At 59.4% G+C, this 15,080-nt stretch overlaps 2 protein-coding genes across 4 annotated transcripts; both read left to right on the top strand.

The window, feature by feature from the left end:
• The first annotated feature begins 516 nt into the window (after positions 1 to 516).
• On the top strand, positions 517 to 4,492 carry SLC39A1 (solute carrier family 39 member 1). Of its 2 annotated transcripts, none has more exons than XM_019713328.2 (4): positions 517 to 634; positions 1,325 to 1,543; positions 1,688 to 1,818; positions 2,886 to 4,492. In XM_019713328.2, the coding sequence occupies exons 2-4, from the start codon at positions 1,357 to 1,359 to the stop codon at positions 3,540 to 3,542; spliced, it is 975 nt and encodes a 324-aa protein (XP_019568887.1). In that variant the 5' UTR covers positions 517 to 634; positions 1,325 to 1,356; the 3' UTR covers positions 3,543 to 4,492. The 2 variants fall into 2 exon arrangements, with proteins under 2 accessions (XP_019568887.1, XP_074174774.1); XM_074318673.1 differs by having other exon boundaries at positions 553 to 784.
• A 494-nt stretch (positions 4,493 to 4,986) lies between these two features.
• On the top strand, positions 4,987 to 14,242 carry CRTC2 (CREB regulated transcription coactivator 2). Of its 2 annotated transcripts, none has more exons than XM_074318827.1 (14): positions 4,987 to 5,250; positions 7,956 to 8,057; positions 8,129 to 8,247; positions 8,756 to 8,815; positions 9,427 to 9,495; positions 9,640 to 9,743; positions 9,844 to 9,873; positions 10,045 to 10,109; positions 10,210 to 10,265; positions 10,388 to 10,632; positions 10,964 to 11,367; positions 12,563 to 12,832; positions 13,289 to 13,475; positions 13,606 to 14,242. In XM_074318827.1, exons 1-14 carry the CDS (start codon positions 5,098 to 5,100, stop codon positions 13,824 to 13,826), a joined length of 2,085 nt encoding a protein of 694 aa, XP_074174928.1. In that variant the 5' UTR covers positions 4,987 to 5,097; the 3' UTR covers positions 13,827 to 14,242. The 2 variants fall into 2 exon arrangements, with proteins under 2 accessions (XP_074174928.1, XP_074174929.1); XM_074318828.1 differs by lacking the exon at positions 4,987 to 5,250 and adding an exon at positions 5,398 to 5,534.
• Positions 14,243 to 15,080: the final 838 nt, after the last annotated feature.

Below are 15,080 nucleotides of genomic sequence, written 5' to 3'. Positions count from 1 at the left end.
GAAGCCCTCTCTTTGCTGTTTCCCTTTTCCAATTCTGCCTTGTCTTTTTTTTCCTCTCTTGTGGGTGCTGGCGAGGTAAGTCAAGCATGGGAGTCAGTCCTAAAAAGGGAACGCTCTCCCTTTGGCGCCAAGGAGCCCAGAGGGGATCTTGGAGTCTTCCAAGAGATGGATAAAAACACTTCGGTCAAGACCAGGCAGGTACACTCAGAGGAGCAGGGCGGAAGACCTGCGAATGCGCGGTGGGTATGGGGCATCAGCCTTGTCCGAGGGGTTTCTAGCTTCCTCTTTTAGAAGAGGAAGGCCTGGCCTCTACTTTCCTACCGTCCAGCTCCGGCCTGTCGGACCCCCACCACAGCGCCCCAGGCCCGAAGCCTCTAAATCCTCTCTCCAGCCCCTTCCCTTGCTTTCGCGCACTCCCCGCTCGTCCCCGCCTCCGCCTTGCTCCTGCTGCCCGTCTCTGATTGGCCCTAGATCACGTCATTCGTTGTCTGGCCCCGCCCTCCAGGCGCAGTCATTGGCAGCAGGGGGCGGGTACGCAGAGGCTGTAGGGGGAGGAGGAGCGCTGGGGAGGGGGTGGGAATTCCCGAACGTAGGCCGGAACCCAGCGGGTGCCATGTAGTGAGACCCTCGCGAGGTGAGTGTGGCTCCCTGGGAGTGGGACCCGGGTCGGACATCCAGGCCTCCCGGGAGCCGGAGTTCCGGATCCCACATTCTTGTGCTTCGAGGGACGCTGGCGGCCTCGGACCCCGCCTCCCGAAGCCTGGACTTGCAGACGCCGCCCTCAGTTGGGTGTCAGCCGGTCCCGGGACCCCAGACTCCTAGGGCCCTTCTTTAGTTTTCTACCCCGACGTCCCAGCCTGTGGCCTGAAGCGGTCGCTCTCTCTTTCGGGGGAATGGCGCTGGGGAAACGGGAGCGGGAGAGTGATCCAGCACCCGACCTCGCCTTGTTCAGACGGTCCACGAAGCGCCCCGCGCGACATCTCTCCACAGCCCGGCACCCCCTTAGCTTCATCCGTTCCTTCCTAGAGGGGGCCTGGCCTGTACTTTCCTACAGGACCCCAGCTCCCTGGTTCTCGGGGCTCCAGGTGAAAGGGTCCTCGTGCCTCAGTTTGCCCCTTGCTAGGCCCCTGAATAAGTCACTTGGAAGGGATCAAGCGAGAGGGGAAAGAAGAATGTTCCCAGTACAGGAGTGGATGAGTCACACCGGGTCGGGGAAGGTCAGAAAGTGGCCGGGGTGAGGGAGCCGCATTTGGAGACCAGCTCTCCCCCTTTCCTTGGCCCCATGTTTCCTTCCATGACCATTCCCGCACTCCTGTCTTCCCAGGTCTGAGAGTCACCGGAGCTGCCGCAGCCACCATGGGGCCCTGGGGAGAGCCAGAGCTCCTGGTGTGGCGCCCCGAGGCCGTAGCCTCGGAGCCCCTAATGCCTGTGGGATTGGAGCTGAAGTTGGGGGCCCTGCTGCTCCTGCTGGTGCTGACTCTGGTGTGCAGTCTGGTCCCCATCTGTGTGCTGCGCCGGCCAGGAGCGAATCCTGAAGCCTCAGGTAAGCTTCTCCTTTCCCTGCTGCCATGGGGCTGAGGAAGATGACCCGAGGAGGGGAGGCAAGAGTGACCATTGCTTGGGTTGGGGTCGTGGGGTTGGGAGGGGTTCATTTGCTCATTCCCCTCTGTGCTTCACTCCTGCCCAGCCTCCCGCCAAAAAGTCCTGAGCCTAGTAAGCTGCTTTGCTGGGGGTGTCTTTCTGGCTACCTGTCTCCTGGACCTGTTGCCTGACTACCTGGCTGCCATAGATGAGGCCCTGGCAGCCCTGCACGTGACGGTGAGTGAGCATTGGCTGGCTGCACGTGGTGTATTCAACTGCACACCTCCAGGAGAGGTGGTGTGTATGGATCTCTTCTTGTGTCACTCCGTGTCATTGGCGTGTGACCCTATGAATTGTGACTTTTCGTCACAGGGCATAGGTCTTTCTGTGGGTTCCTTCCCCTAGTCCCTATGTGACCCCTATGTACCTTCTGAGACCGTGCAAGGAACCTGATGAGCAGGTGTGTGACCTAGTCTGTGGGTTTCTCACTTCCGGCCTCCAGGAAGTTATTGGCACTCCGAGAATCATCTTCACCCTCTTGCCACTTCCCCGAACGATTGGAAATAGAGGTCCCTACAGGCCTGGGAAGGGGAAGAGGCAACCCCAGGGGCCTGGCTTTGCTGACCAAAAAGGCTCAAGGAAGTAGGATGTGGGCAAGAGCAAGTCCAAAGTATGGGAAAGCGTCACGGGAAAAACGGAGACAGTTGGGTGGCGCGAGGCTCTTCCTCTAGTTCCCTAAGACTGAGGAAGTAACACTGGATGTAACCCTCTATGTGTCTGTGACTGACTGACCGGTGCCTCCTTGTGACCATGTGTAAGCCTGAGTGTCCCTGTGACAGTATGTGGCTCCATGTGTGGGCATTTGGGAAGGTGGGCCAATGTGTGACACTCTGTGTACGTCTACCTCAGTGACTCAACTGGGGATGGTTTTGTCCCTCACCCCCTGAAACATTCAGTTATGTCCAGACACATTTTGGTTGTCATATCTTAGGGAGGGAGGGCATTGCGCTGCTACTGGCATCTACTGGGTAGAAGCCAGGGACACAGGACAGCCCTCCCCAGCACAGAATTACGTAGCCCTAAATGTTACTAGTGACAAAGTTGAGAAATCTTGGTCTACATGTAACACTTGGGTGACACCAGAATCTGTGTGATTGTGTATCATTCTGTGTCTGTGTCACCAAGTGACTCTGAATCTTTGTGTGACTGACTGGCCCTGTGTCTGTGTGGGAGCCCAGGTCTAACGGGCTCCTCCCCATTCCTGGCCTGTCTCCCGAACTCCCTGCTGCCCGGTCTGCCCACAGCTCCAGTTCCCCCTACAAGAGTTCATCCTGGCCATGGGCTTCTTCCTGGTCCTGGTGATGGAGCAAATCACGCTGGCTTACAAGGAGCAGTCGGCGCCACCACCTCGAGAGGAGACGAGGGCTCTTCTGGGGACAGCGAATGGTGGGCCGCAGCACTGGCACGATGGGCCAGGCGTCCCCCCAGCAAGTGGAGCCCTGGCAGCCCCCTCTGCTCTGCGTGCCTGCGTCCTGGTCTTCTCCCTGGCCCTGCACTCGGTGTTCGAGGGGCTGGCAGTGGGGCTGCAGCGAGACCGGGCTCGGGCCATGGAGCTGTGCCTGGCTCTGCTGCTTCACAAAGGTGTCCTGGCAGTCAGCTTGTCCCTGCGGCTGCTGCAGAGCCACCTGCGAGCAAAGGTGGTGGCTGGCTGTGGCATTCTCTTCTCATGCATGACACCTCTGGGCATTGGGCTGGGTGCCGCTCTGGCAGAGTCGGCGGGGCCACTGCACCAGCTGGCCCAGTCTGTGCTGGAGGGCATGGCGGCTGGCACGTTTCTTTATATCACCTTCCTGGAAATCCTGCCCCAGGAGCTGGCCACTTCTGAGCAGAGGATCCTCAAGGTCATTCTGCTCCTATCAGGCTTTGCCCTACTCACTGGCCTGCTCTTCATCCAAGTCTAGGAGGCTCCAAGAGGAGCAGGGGAGGTTGGGTATGAGGTGCCCTTGACCCTCCTCCCCTCTTCAGGACTGGGGAAGGGAGGTATTGAGAACCAAAGAGTTCTCTGGGAGGTAGGGATGCAGCCTTTGCAACTATCTGACCAATGGAAGGGAGGTGGGCAGACGAGAGCCTGGCCCTGAGGCCCAAGGGACAAGGCATGGTCGAGTCACTAGAGACATGATCAAGGGACATTAGTATTGGGGAAGACACTGAGTGCTAGCTAGACTCGGGCAGACACTACACATAGGGACAAGCTGACACGGGGAGGCTGGAGGTGGGTACCTAGGTGTGGTGGGATGCAAGTATAGAGAGGCCAGAGTCAGCCATTCTGTGGTTCCTAGCCCATTTCAGCCCTGGCATTTGGAGTGGACCCCTCCTACTTTTCTTAGCTCCTATGCTCATATCTGTCTCCCTCTTCCCTTCTCCCAGGACACTAGTGCCAAGTGGCCTCTTCCTGCCAGCTTTGGTACCTTCTCTGGCTTCTCCAGTCCTGCTCACTCCTCTATTTTTAAAGTGCCAAATAAAATGCCCTCCGTCTTTCTCAAAGCACACTGATGGCACCTGCCCAGCACCTCCGTGAAGGGGGCCCTCTTGGTCTTTTAGTCCCAGGGCCTGGGGTGCTGGATTTTCTGGGTTGGGGTCGGGGGAGGGTTGGCAGAGCTGCAGGCCCCCATACCACTGCAACACCCTAGAAATACAGGACATGGACATGGTGCCCCTACCCAGATGATAAATACAGAGCTGCCAAAACTTTTTTATACCAGAGGAGCCCAAGGGGGAAGGGAAAGCCTCACTCTCCCGGGGTTATTTTTTGGGGAGGTAAGGCTGTGCATATGGCCATATTCTCTAGAATCTATTTTACTTACTGACCTGTTTTGGGACATGTTACCCAAATAAAAGATGTTTCTATACATTTGTGCAGTATCTGATTCGTTTGTCTTGGGAAAGGGGTGGGCATATGGCCAGCCTGGGAGGCCTGTCCCAGATGTTTACAGCTGTTTTTGTATCCCTGGTCTCACTGTTTTCACTAGGCCCTTCTCGTCCCTTTCCCCGAAGATGGACAAAATTTTCCCTCTTTCGTTTCTTCCTTCTTCCCTCCCTGTCTCCACCCCTTCCATTTCCTCCCGTTTTCCTTTCCTCTCTCCTTAATACCTCTTCCCTTCGCGTTCCTAGGCTCGGGACCAATTTAGAACTACTTTTCCCAGCTTGCCGTGCGCCGGGAGGAGCTAAGAGGGAGGAGCAAAGTCCCCAGTTCCCGGGGTCCACAGGGCTGCTGGGAAGTGGTGTCCGTTTCCTCTCCGTACTGCGTGACCGAGGCTGTGAGAGAGTCACGTAAACAAACTACAATTCCCGGCAGTCCTCGCGCGCCACAGGTCAGGACTAGGCTGGGGCCGGGTTCGCGGTGCTCGCTGAGGCGGCGGCGGCGGCGGCGGCTACGGCTGGAAGAGCCGGGCGGGAGCCCGCGGCAGAGGCCGTGGCTTGTGTTGGGAGGGTGGCGCGGGGGGACGGAGGAGGAAGATGGCGACGTCGGGGGCGAACGGGCCCGGCTCGGCCACGGCCTCAGCTTCCAATCCGCGCAAGTTTAGTGAGAAGATCGCGCTGCAGAAGCAGCGTCAGGCCGAGGAGACGGCGGCCTTCGAGGAGGTGATGATGGACATCGGCTCCACCCGGGTGAGGGGCCGCGCCGGGGAGCGGAACGGAGCGGAGCAATTACGGAGCGGGGAGCTGAGAGGCGGGGCGGGGGCGGGAGCCGCGGCGGAGGAGGCGGAACGGGGCAGCGGACGCCGCCGTCTGGGAGGCGCGGGTGGAGGGCCGAGGGGCAGGAAGACGGGTTTTGCGGGGAGAGGCCGGCACACCGGAGGGGCTGGGGGCTTGGGGACGACGGGGGGCTGAGAAAGTGAGGCGGGAGTGGGCAGAGAGCGGAGCGGTCCGCTGGAGCCCGGCGGAGGTCGGAGGTGGGTGGTCCTGGTGCATCCCTGAGCCCTCGGGGCTGCGGTGAAGCGTCCCCGGTGTGGGTTACGGGGCGGGGGGTGGCCTGCGGGCCCTGGCCTGGCTCCTCCGAGATGGCCCCTCCAACCTGGTCCCTCTGCTCTGTTGTGCCACTGTCGGCACTTCAGTGCCTCCGGGAAAGGGCCCCTTGAGTGGTTTGAACGGCAGCATTGGGTCTAGTGGGGCAGGAAGTCCCCTCCTGCGTCCCGTCCCTTTGCTTCCTTTTTCAAATACTTCTTGTGGTTTCCTGACGTGAATGAAGGTGAGGTCCATTGCTCACAGCCTGGTGGTGCTCGGTGTTTTGCTCTGGGAGCCTTGGAGAGAGAGAGGTAGGGCTTTGAGTCTCCAAAGCAAGACCCACTTGGCTACAGGCTGTGTGGAACCCGATGGTTTGCTGAGCCTTCTAGGGCAAGGGCTGCTCTGTGGGTCAGTTATGGGGTGGCCGGGAGGGTCTTCTCTGTGTAGGGAACATTCATTCCTAGGAGGTTCCAGAAAGAAGACATCCTGGCAGAGTTGCGTCTGAATCCCCTCTGGCCTTGCTTTCTGGCTCCCAGGACTGGATGTCAGAGGGAGCCAGGGGTGGGAGTTTGCCCAGCTGGTCTGCGGTCCTAATTTAGGGCCGCATTGTTCTCAAAACAGCAGGTGAGGCTATTGCAAGGATCCCGCATGGCAGGGAGCTGGAAGGAATTTCAGGGGAGATGGTGGAACATAAATACCACATTTCGAAGCGCTTGCTCCTGGTTTGACACCGATTGCATCTGTCTATGACTGTGACTGTGGTTGTATTTTTGTGTGATTCCCTTGCCTGTGTGAAGTCTTTTTTGTGTTTGTTTCCCCTTTGCGTCTCTAGAGACCATGTGTCCTAGTTTGTGGGAGTCAGAGCAGAGCGAGTTAGGTGGGGAAGCAAATTGTGTGTGTGTGTGTGTGTACACACGCGTGCCCCTAACCCCCGCTAACTGCCAGACTGGATCTAACTATTGACTGCTCCCCTGTAGGACCTTGTGATCATGGTGGGGGCAGAGGCAAGAAGGTGGGCCAGACACTGCCCTCCAGCTGACAGCAGAGGCCGGCCTGCCCTCTGGACTGTGATTCCAGCAGAGACCTGGTGGGGTCTTAGGGCTTCTTTGTGCAAACAAAGAAAGGCTGGGAGAGACTCAGAGCTGAAGCCTTCCATCTGTGGAGTGCCTTGGTCTGTCAAAAGGTCCCCTTCACCTACCTTGCCCCTAGCTTCTCCGCTGCACATAAAAAGCCATGGACTTACTTGGGTAGGACCTGGGGCCCCAAGAGTCTCAAGCCCTGGGGCTCAGCCTGTTTGGCCAGCTGGGAGGGCTCACGTGAGGAAGATGGTCTTGGGGGCCTATACTGCTGCAGACTGGGGTTGTCATATATATTATTAGCAGTCCTGATGTGGCCCAAAGGTCAGCAGAGCGCCCACTGAACTCACTGGGCTGGCCTCCTGGAACAGACAGTTCCGATGTCGGCCTATGCACCACCATGTGTCCCCGGGAGCTCTTAGAATTTACTCCTCATCAGCTGCCCTGGGTCTGTTTGGCTGATGGCAGTGGCTGAGCCTCTCACAGAGGGACATGAGATCGGTAATCAGGCTGAAACCATGCCAGGCTGAGGGATGTGGTGTCTCTCTCCAGTGCCAGACTTACCTACCCGAAGTGGTGATGAAACTAGGGAGCGGGCCCTGGCCCAGACTGGAGTGGGCTTCTGTGCCCTCGCCCACCTCCGTCCTCAGGCTTCCCTGCCCATTCAGGGGCCTCAGGACTGAGTAGAAGTATGGGCCTTGGTTTTGGCTCTGTTGTTCTATCTCTGAGAGCCATCGTTCCTTAGACGTTTAGTTCGGGAGGTGTGGGCTCTGGGTAGCCTTCCCGCGGCTGGGCAGAGCCAGAAGCCTGTGCCCTCCAGTGTGGGCAGGAAAGAGGCTCGTAGGAATGGCTCTGTGGCATCCACCTGTGGCCTTTCCCTCCTCTTCCAATTAGCCCTGGAAGTATCTGGAAGGGACAGCAGAGGTGCCTAATAGACATCCCTCCCAGGAGTTAACTCATGTGACTAGCCTGGGGGCTCCTGGTGGCCCCTGAGGGACTCTGTTGAGGCTGATGCCAACTGGGCCAGAGTGCCAGGCTCTGCCTGGCAGGGTGGTGCAGGCATTAGTGATGTGGATGAGGGTAGGCTGCAGAAGAGCGAGGCGGATCGCTTGTGCCAGGTCTCCGTGGACCTTTTCCCCAGCACTGTTTTCTTGTTTTTCTTTTTCTGGCAGATCTCTCAAAAGCAGCAGCCACAGTAGCATATCCTGGAGACAGGGATGGCGAGGGTGGCCAAAGGAACAGGAAGAGTGCTCAGGCCCTCCCTGACATTCCCATTTGCCCTTCATGTCTCAGTTGCAGGCCCAAAAACTGCGGCTGGCATACACGAGGAGCTCCCATTACGGTGGTTCTCTGCCAGACGTGAACCAGATCGGCTGTGGTCTGGTTGAGTTCCAGGTGAGTGGACAGCAGCCCGGGGGGCGCAGGCCCTTTGGCTGCTCCCCATTGACTCACCTGTGTTCTGGCAGAGCCCCCTCCACTCACCTCTGGACTCATCCCGGAGCACGCGGCACCATGGGCTGGTGGAACGGGTACAGCGAGACCCCCGAAGAATGGTGTCCCCCCTCCGTCGCTACCCCCGCCACATATCCTTCCCTGAGGGTTGGGGGAGTCTGGAGGGTGGTGGGTCAGGGGCTTTCCTTTACCTAGCCTCCCAGGGGTGACCGCTTGGCCCAAGTGTGGGCGCTGGGTCCTGTGCCAGGGAGCGGCTGCTCTGGGGCCGTGCCCTCCATCTCTGGCTGGTTCTCACTGTCCTTACTCAGCTTGCTCTTCACTGCTGGAGGCTGGGCTCCCTGACACGTCTTCTGCTAACGAGGGTTTGGTTCCCTCCCCCTTGCGTTTCTGCCTTAGCTTCCGGTCTCGGACCTCCTTACACCATCTCCCCAAGCTCTGCCCAGATACGCTCCTATCTTTTTCCAAATCTGCTGGGCCTGACTCTGTCCTCTTGCATTCTCTGACATGATTGTTGCCCCTTGTCAGGAGGAGAAAGGTATTTGTTACTTGAAACGCCCCATCTGGTGCCTTCCTTCTGCTCCTCCGGTCTCTCGCCCACCCAAGCTCGCCTCACTCTCTTCCTTAACTGGTGCTGTTCACATTGACAGCTCTCCCTACAGCCCTGCCTACTTGTCGCCCCCCCCGGAGTCCAGCTGGCGGAGGTGTGTGCGGGGCAGGCACATCCCCGGGCTGCTGTCTGACATGTCCTGGGTTGGGGTTGGGTTCGCTGCGCTAGGCTTTCCACAGTACCTCCTCCCCTAAGGGCAGGGCTGGGAGGGGTGGGGGCAGGTGGAGTAGGTGGTCAGAGTCCAGTCTTGGCTGTGTTGACACGGGTGGCCAAGCCTCCCAGTCCGACCAGGACAAGACCAATGGTAACTGGCTAGCTGGTGTGTGTATGTAAGGGGCGGGGGGAGAATGGCCGCCTCCTGTCACGAGTGGGTGCCAGATGTAGTGTCCTGGCACTCAGATTCCTGCCCCCTCCCCCTGTTCCTCTCATCCCTAATGCTCATACCTGGCCGAGCTGCTGGGCTTCCAAGATTCCCATTTAGCTTGTCCTGGCAGATAGAAGTTGAGAGTTTCCAGATCTGCTAGGTGGATTGGGGGAGAGGGTTCATGGGTCACAAGTATTAGGAGAACCAGAAAGAAAGAGACCTGGTCCTGGGTGCCCAGCCCTGCCCACCTCCACCTCGGCTGCCCCACATTTTCCAGCCCCCATGCCTGCCTTCTGGTCTGTTGCTGGCCGCCCTCCTCATGACTTTGTTTTTCACCCCAGGACAATGCCCTGGGGCAGTTTCCCTGCAGAGAAGGGGCAGTTGTTCCGATTGCCATCAGCGCTTAACAGGTGACGGCCCTGGCTTTCTTTAGGCCACATCCCTCCTGTCCAGTTCCTGGGCCCTCCTCCCCCACCTCCACCCTGGCCCAGCCCAGCTCATCTTTCCCCTGGTGAGGAGGGCATGGGGCCGGCTCACCTCCATTGCCCCCTCAGGACAAGCTCTGACTCTGCCCTTCACACGAGCGTGATGAACCCCAGCCCTCAGAACACTTATCCAGGCCCGGTACCCCCCAGCATCCTGCCTGGCCGCCGTGCAGGTAGGTGCCCATGTCCCAGGCTCGGGAGTAGCCGTGGAGCTTCAGTTTGAAGCAGGTGGGCAAGTGGGCACTGCAGCCAACTCCACTGCATCCTTTGCAGGTTATCTGGACGGTGAAATGGACTCCAAAGGTATGTGCTCCTCACCACTTGTGGGTACTAAGTGCCAGGGAGTTTCGGGGCTGGTGCTGGTGGCTTTGTGTGGGGCCAGGGAGCGGGGCTCCCTCCCGCCTGCCTCTGCCGCCTGTCCTGCCTTCCTGGCGCCCCCTCCATCTCTCTCATGACTGGTCTTTCTCTTTTAAGTCCCTGCTATTGAGGAGAACTTGCTGGATGACAAGCATCTGCTGAAGCCCTGGGACGCCAAGAAGGTGGGCGTGGCCCCCTCTCCGTGTTCTCTCCTCGGGCAGGTCTCCAGGGGCCTCCGCCGAGCCCTGTCCTCATTGTCCACGTGCTTCCTTCTCCCCTCAGCTCTCCTCCTCCTCTTCCTCCTCCCGACCTCGGTCCTGTGAAGTCCCTGGAATTAAGTAAGCACCTTTATGAGGTTGGCTGGGGGGTGCGGGAGGGAGGGGAGGGACCTGGGAGCTGAGCTCCGCCCCCTCGACCACTGCCCCTCCGCTTACGTCTTCCGTTTCCTCTCCTTCCCCAGCATCTTCCCATCTCCTGACCAGCCTGCCAATGTGCCTGTCCTCCCGCCTGCCATGAACACGGGAGGCTCCCTACCTGACCTCACCAACCTGCACTTTCCGCCCCCTCTGCCCACCCCCCTGGACCCAGAGGAGACAGCCTACCCCAGCCTGAGTGGGGCCAACAGTACCTCCAATCTGACCCACACCATGACCCACCTGGGCATCAGCGGAGGCCTGGGCCTGGGCCCGGGCTATGATGTACCAGGTGAGCGGCTGTCCTGGCTGGAGAGCCCGCGGGACGGGGGGCGGGAGCACCTGGGATCATCCAGGGACGGTTGGTACCTGTCCATCAACTGCACCCCAGGAGTCTCTCCCTTCATTGTTCTGCCGGTGAGCACGGGTAGGTGTGGGTTTTTCCTGGAAAGAAAATGGAGAGCAGCCCCCAAGTGGGCAGGGCCAACCTCACCGCCAGGGACAGTGTAGGAAGGACATCGTGTTGCCACTGCCATGGTCTGGTCACTGCTCCCCACGCTGGGCAGACGGGGCCCCATTCCCATAGTAATGTTGGCATCTCTGGTTTTTGTCTGTGCCTGCAGGACTCCATTCACCTCTCAGCCACCCGTCCTTGCAGTCCTCCCTAAGCAACCCCAACCTCCAGGCCTCCCTGAGCAGTCCTCAGCCCCAGCTCCAGGGCTCCCACAGTCACCCCTCCCTGCCCGCCTCCTCCTTGGCCCGCCACGCACTGCCCGGCACCTCCCTGGGTCACCCCTCGCTCAGTGCCCCAGCCCTCTCCTCCTCTACCTCCGCCTCCGCTTCCTCTCCTGTGCTGGGTGCCCCCCCTTACCCAGCTTCTACCCCTGGGGCCTCCCCCCGCCACCGCCGTGTGCCCCTCAGTCCCCTGAGTTTGCCCGCGGGCCCAGTCGACGCCAGAAGGCCCCAGCAGCAGCTGCCCAAACAGTTTTCGCCAACAATGTCACCCACTTTGTCTTCCATCACTCAGGTATGCGTGGCTGCCTTCCCCCGTGTCTGTCTCCTCCCCCTCCTTTCCTCCAGCACCTCTTCCGCTTCCCTCTGTCCTCCCCGTCTCGTCTGTCCCCTCCGTGCATCCTCGACCTGCCCCATCTCTTACCCAGCCCGTCTCCCGTTGGCTTCAGAGCGCAAACCCTGAGGCTGAGCTTTCTGGTTCGCGTCCTGGCTCCGCCTCTGACTAGCAGTGTCCTTGGACAGGGGTTTAGCTTCTGAGAGCCTCAGCGTCCTCCTTTGTAGAACAAGGATGGGCTTGTCAGGAGCCGAGGAGATCACATACGTCAAGCGCTCAGCACTGGGCCTCGCCCCGGCGCAGGCCTGCCGTGGGGTAGCTCGTCCTTTCCCTTTGCTGCCTTTCTTGTTCCTGTCCTTTTCTTGTCTTTGTCTCTCGTGCCTCCATCCTGTCCCATCCCCTCTCCCATTTCCCTTCCTTCCTTCATAGCTTCATGGACTCAGACGCTCAGATCATGGAGCCCAGTCCCTTCATTTTACACACGAGACGGGCCCAGAGGGAAAGTGACTTTCCCAAGTTCACACCGCGTGTTAGGGAGACTTGGGACCAGAGCGAAAAACTCTTAGTGTAGGGCTTTTCCTCAAAGTTAAAATTTTTGGCTCTTTCCTCCTTCCCCATCCTTTTTTTTTTTGCTCCCTTTGTACCCCCTCTCCTCTACCCTCCTTGCTCCTCCTCCTCCCCCATTGCCCGTCCCCGGAATGTGTGTTCTGTGTTCCATCTGACTCAGGCCCCCTTTTCTGGAGGAAACACTGAGGCCAGGCCAGCAGGGCTCTGCGTCGTGGAGCCTGGAGTGAACCTAACTTCCCTGCTTTCCTCCTTTTCCTTCCTTCCTCTCGCGGCCTCTGGCCTTTCCCGGGCTTTAGAATAGCAGTTCTCAAGTTCAGTGATTACTAAGAATTGTCAAAGCACCGAAGTGTAGGCATAGCTGACGTCTGGCCTGGATCCAGAATTATTCCTGTGTTCGCCTCACTCAGTCGCTTTCATTCTGATAAGCGGCATTCAGTCTTTGTGCCCAGTTCCCGGGATGCCCATGGGAATGTTGGCAGGTTTGTGTTGAGGATGGTTGCAGCTTCGGAGGGTGGGAAGCCTGACCAAGAGTTCCTCCTGGGGGCACCCCGAAAGGTAAGCTTCCCCCTTTTTCCTTGCTTCTCCTTAGGGCGTCCCCCTGGACACCAGTAAGCTGCCCACTGACCAGCGGCTGCCTCCATATCCGTACAGCCCCCCAAGTCTGGTTCTGCCTGGCCAGCCCCCCACCCCAAAGCCTGTACAGCAGCCAGGGCTGCCCCCTCCTGCCTGCTCAGTGCAGCCCTCGGGGGGGCAGCCCCCAGGCAGGCAGCCGCACTATGGGACACTGTACCCACCCAGCTCCAGTGGGCATGGGCAGCAGTCTTACCACCGGCCAATGAGTGACTTCAGCCTGGGGAACGTGAGTACCCGGGTCCCTAGCTCTGAAGCAGGGGAGGGGCCTCGTGGTATCGCTGGTGCCATCTCAGTTGGGACATCCAGGTGGGTGGGGCAGCTCCTCCCTCCCCCTGGGAACACAGCACTGCCGACTCAGGGCTCCTCTCTTCTGCACTTGAGCCCTCCTCCTGCCCCCGTCCCCCAGCTGTCTCTGCACAGCTTGTTCTTTGGGGCCTCCGGCTCTGACCCGTTGTCTTCCTCGCATGCACATGCTCGGTCCCAGCAGGTACGGTGCCCACACCCACTGGGGCCCATGCTTGCCTGTCACTCTGCTTGCTGCCATCTCGCTCGGTCTGCTTTTGTTTTGGGGGTGGGTTGGAGATTGTTGGGCCACGGGGATGTGTTAGCTGGGCTAGGCAGGGGCAGGCAGACACCCGTGTTCCAAGGCCCACTTCCTCAAGGTCTGTCTGTGTGTCCATAGCTGGAGCAGTTCGGCATGGAGAGCCCATCAACCAGCCTGGCATTGGATCCCGCTGGCTTTTCCGAAGGGTCTGGATTTTTAGGGGGTGAGGGACCAGTAGGTGGCCTCCAGGACCCCCATGCCCTCAACCACCAGAACTTGACCCACTGTTCCCGCCATGGCTCAGGGCCTAACATCATCCTCACAGGTGAGAGGTGTGGGTGGTGATGCAGGATGGAGGGAGGGAGACCCACATTCACTGGTACAGCAGGAAAATGGAGGGGTCCTGGCAGCTTCCCAGGGCATGAGGTGCTCACCCGTCTCGCCTGCCCACACAGGAGACTCCTCCCCGGGCTTCTCTAAGGAGATTGCAGCAGCCCTGGCCGGAGTGCCCGGCTTCGAGGTGTCAGCAGCTGGCTTGGAGCTGGGGCTGGGGCTGGAGGCGGAGCTGCACATGGAGCCCCTGGGCCTGGAAGGGCTCAACATGCTGAGCGACCCCTGTGCCCTGCTGCCCGATCCCGCTGTGGAGGACTCGTTCCGCAGTGACCGGCTGCAGTGAGGGCACGCGTCCCCATCCCTCTTCTAGGCCCCGTGCCCCATCACTGTCCCTTCCTCCCTCCCCCCGGCCAGTAGAGACTCCACTCTCTGCCCCCAGACCCTCTTTCTAACATGAATGAGACAAAGCAAGGGGTTGGTCCAGGTGGCCCCTGAGTTCTGCACAAGGGGTGGGCCTGGGGGAGGCCAAGGGGGGGTCTAAAGCACTTGTAACTTTGAACCGTCTGTCTGGAGGTCAGAGCCTGTTGGAGAAAGCAGGGGGGTAGAGGGGAGCCCCGGAGGCAGGGCTAGTCCGGATGCCTAGGGGTGGGCAGTGCCAGCCCCTCCTCACCACTCTTCCCCTTGCAATGGAGGAGAGAGCCAGAGTGGATATTATTTTTTATTAAATATATTATATGTTAATAAAAAAACCGTATTAAACTCGTGTGTGGTTGGCTACTGTTTTGGATACAGCTGGGGGTCTAGGGAAGGCTCGGGGCACAGGTCCTTTCATCTGTTAGGCTTTTTGCATCTTCTCAGCACCACTGTCATTTGGGGAGGGGCCCCCAGACTCAGAATGTAGACCGAGCTGTGGACATGGGGGTGCAGTGGATGTAAGTCCCCGTGGCAGCAGGGGTGCCCTCCCATCTGTCCAGGGGCTCGACTGGCCAGACAATCTGCTCTTCCTCAGCGCTGTGACCTGGCAGTGAGTCGGGTGAGGCCGCGACTGCTGGTTTGTCACAGGTCTGGTGGTGGGACCGTGACCCTGGCTTTCCCCTGGGGTAGCTGGCCTCAGTGCTCAGGCTCCCAAGGAGAGAGGCATTAACAGCTAATGACACCACGGAGACCCCTTCCTTCTGGCTCTTTCAGCCCAGAGGACCTAGAAGTTAGACAGGTGAGGTGGTACCTGGCCAGCCTCAGGTCTCAGGGAAGCTCGGAGGTCTCATTCCTGCCCGTTCACGGGGCTGGAATTCACCGTTCCCACTCCTCCACTCAGGCCTGGGGCAGATACTTGAGCACTAAGCATGTTCGGAAGAGGTTTCTTGTCTGGCTTGGGTCGCGAGCTCTCGGACCGGACCGTCGGAGCCTTGCCGGCGTCTCCCACTCCCAGCATAGTCGGAGGGTCGTGCCCCTCCTCAGTTGCCCCAGCTCTACTGCTCTAACACACCCTCCAGTCCTGGCCTGTCCTCTTCCTCTTTCCAAAGCGCTTGTCTTTTACAGAAAAGAGAACTGAGAGCTTCTGGCTTAGCCCGAAGGGAATGCAGTGTGCCCCAAACCT

This window comes from Rhinolophus sinicus, linkage group LG14 (assembly GCF_036562045.2).
Source record: "Rhinolophus sinicus isolate RSC01 linkage group LG14, ASM3656204v1, whole genome shotgun sequence".
NCBI lineage: Eukaryota > Metazoa > Chordata > Mammalia > Chiroptera > Rhinolophidae > Rhinolophus > Rhinolophus sinicus.
Note: the sequence above shows the minus strand (reverse complement) of the source record. Positions and strands in the feature narration are given on the sequence as shown.

What these genes read in the sequence shown, in the direction of transcription:
- CRTC2 (XM_074318827.1), top strand. Translation starts at nt 5,098, where the DNA reads ATGGCGACGTCGGGGGCGAACGGGCCCGGCTCGGCCACGGCCTCAGCT. An exon ending in CTTTGTCTTCCATCACTCAG is followed by an intron (nt 11,368 to 12,562) that starts GTATGCGTGGCT and finishes GCTTCTCCTTAG; the next exon opens with GGCGTCCCCCTGGACACCAG. An exon ending in GCCTAACATCATCCTCACAG is followed by an intron (nt 13,476 to 13,605) that starts GTGAGAGGTGTG and finishes CTGCCCACACAG; the next exon opens with GAGACTCCTCCCCGGGCTTC.
- SLC39A1 (XM_019713328.2), top strand. Translation starts at nt 1,357, where the DNA reads ATGGGGCCCTGGGGAGAGCCAGAGCTCCTGGTGTGGCGCCCCGAGGCC. An exon ending in AGCGAATCCTGAAGCCTCAG is followed by an intron (nt 1,544 to 1,687) that starts GTAAGCTTCTCC and finishes ACTCCTGCCCAG; the next exon opens with CCTCCCGCCAAAAAGTCCTG. An exon ending in TGGCAGCCCTGCACGTGACG is followed by an intron (nt 1,819 to 2,885) that starts GTGAGTGAGCAT and finishes GTCTGCCCACAG; the next exon opens with CTCCAGTTCCCCCTACAAGA.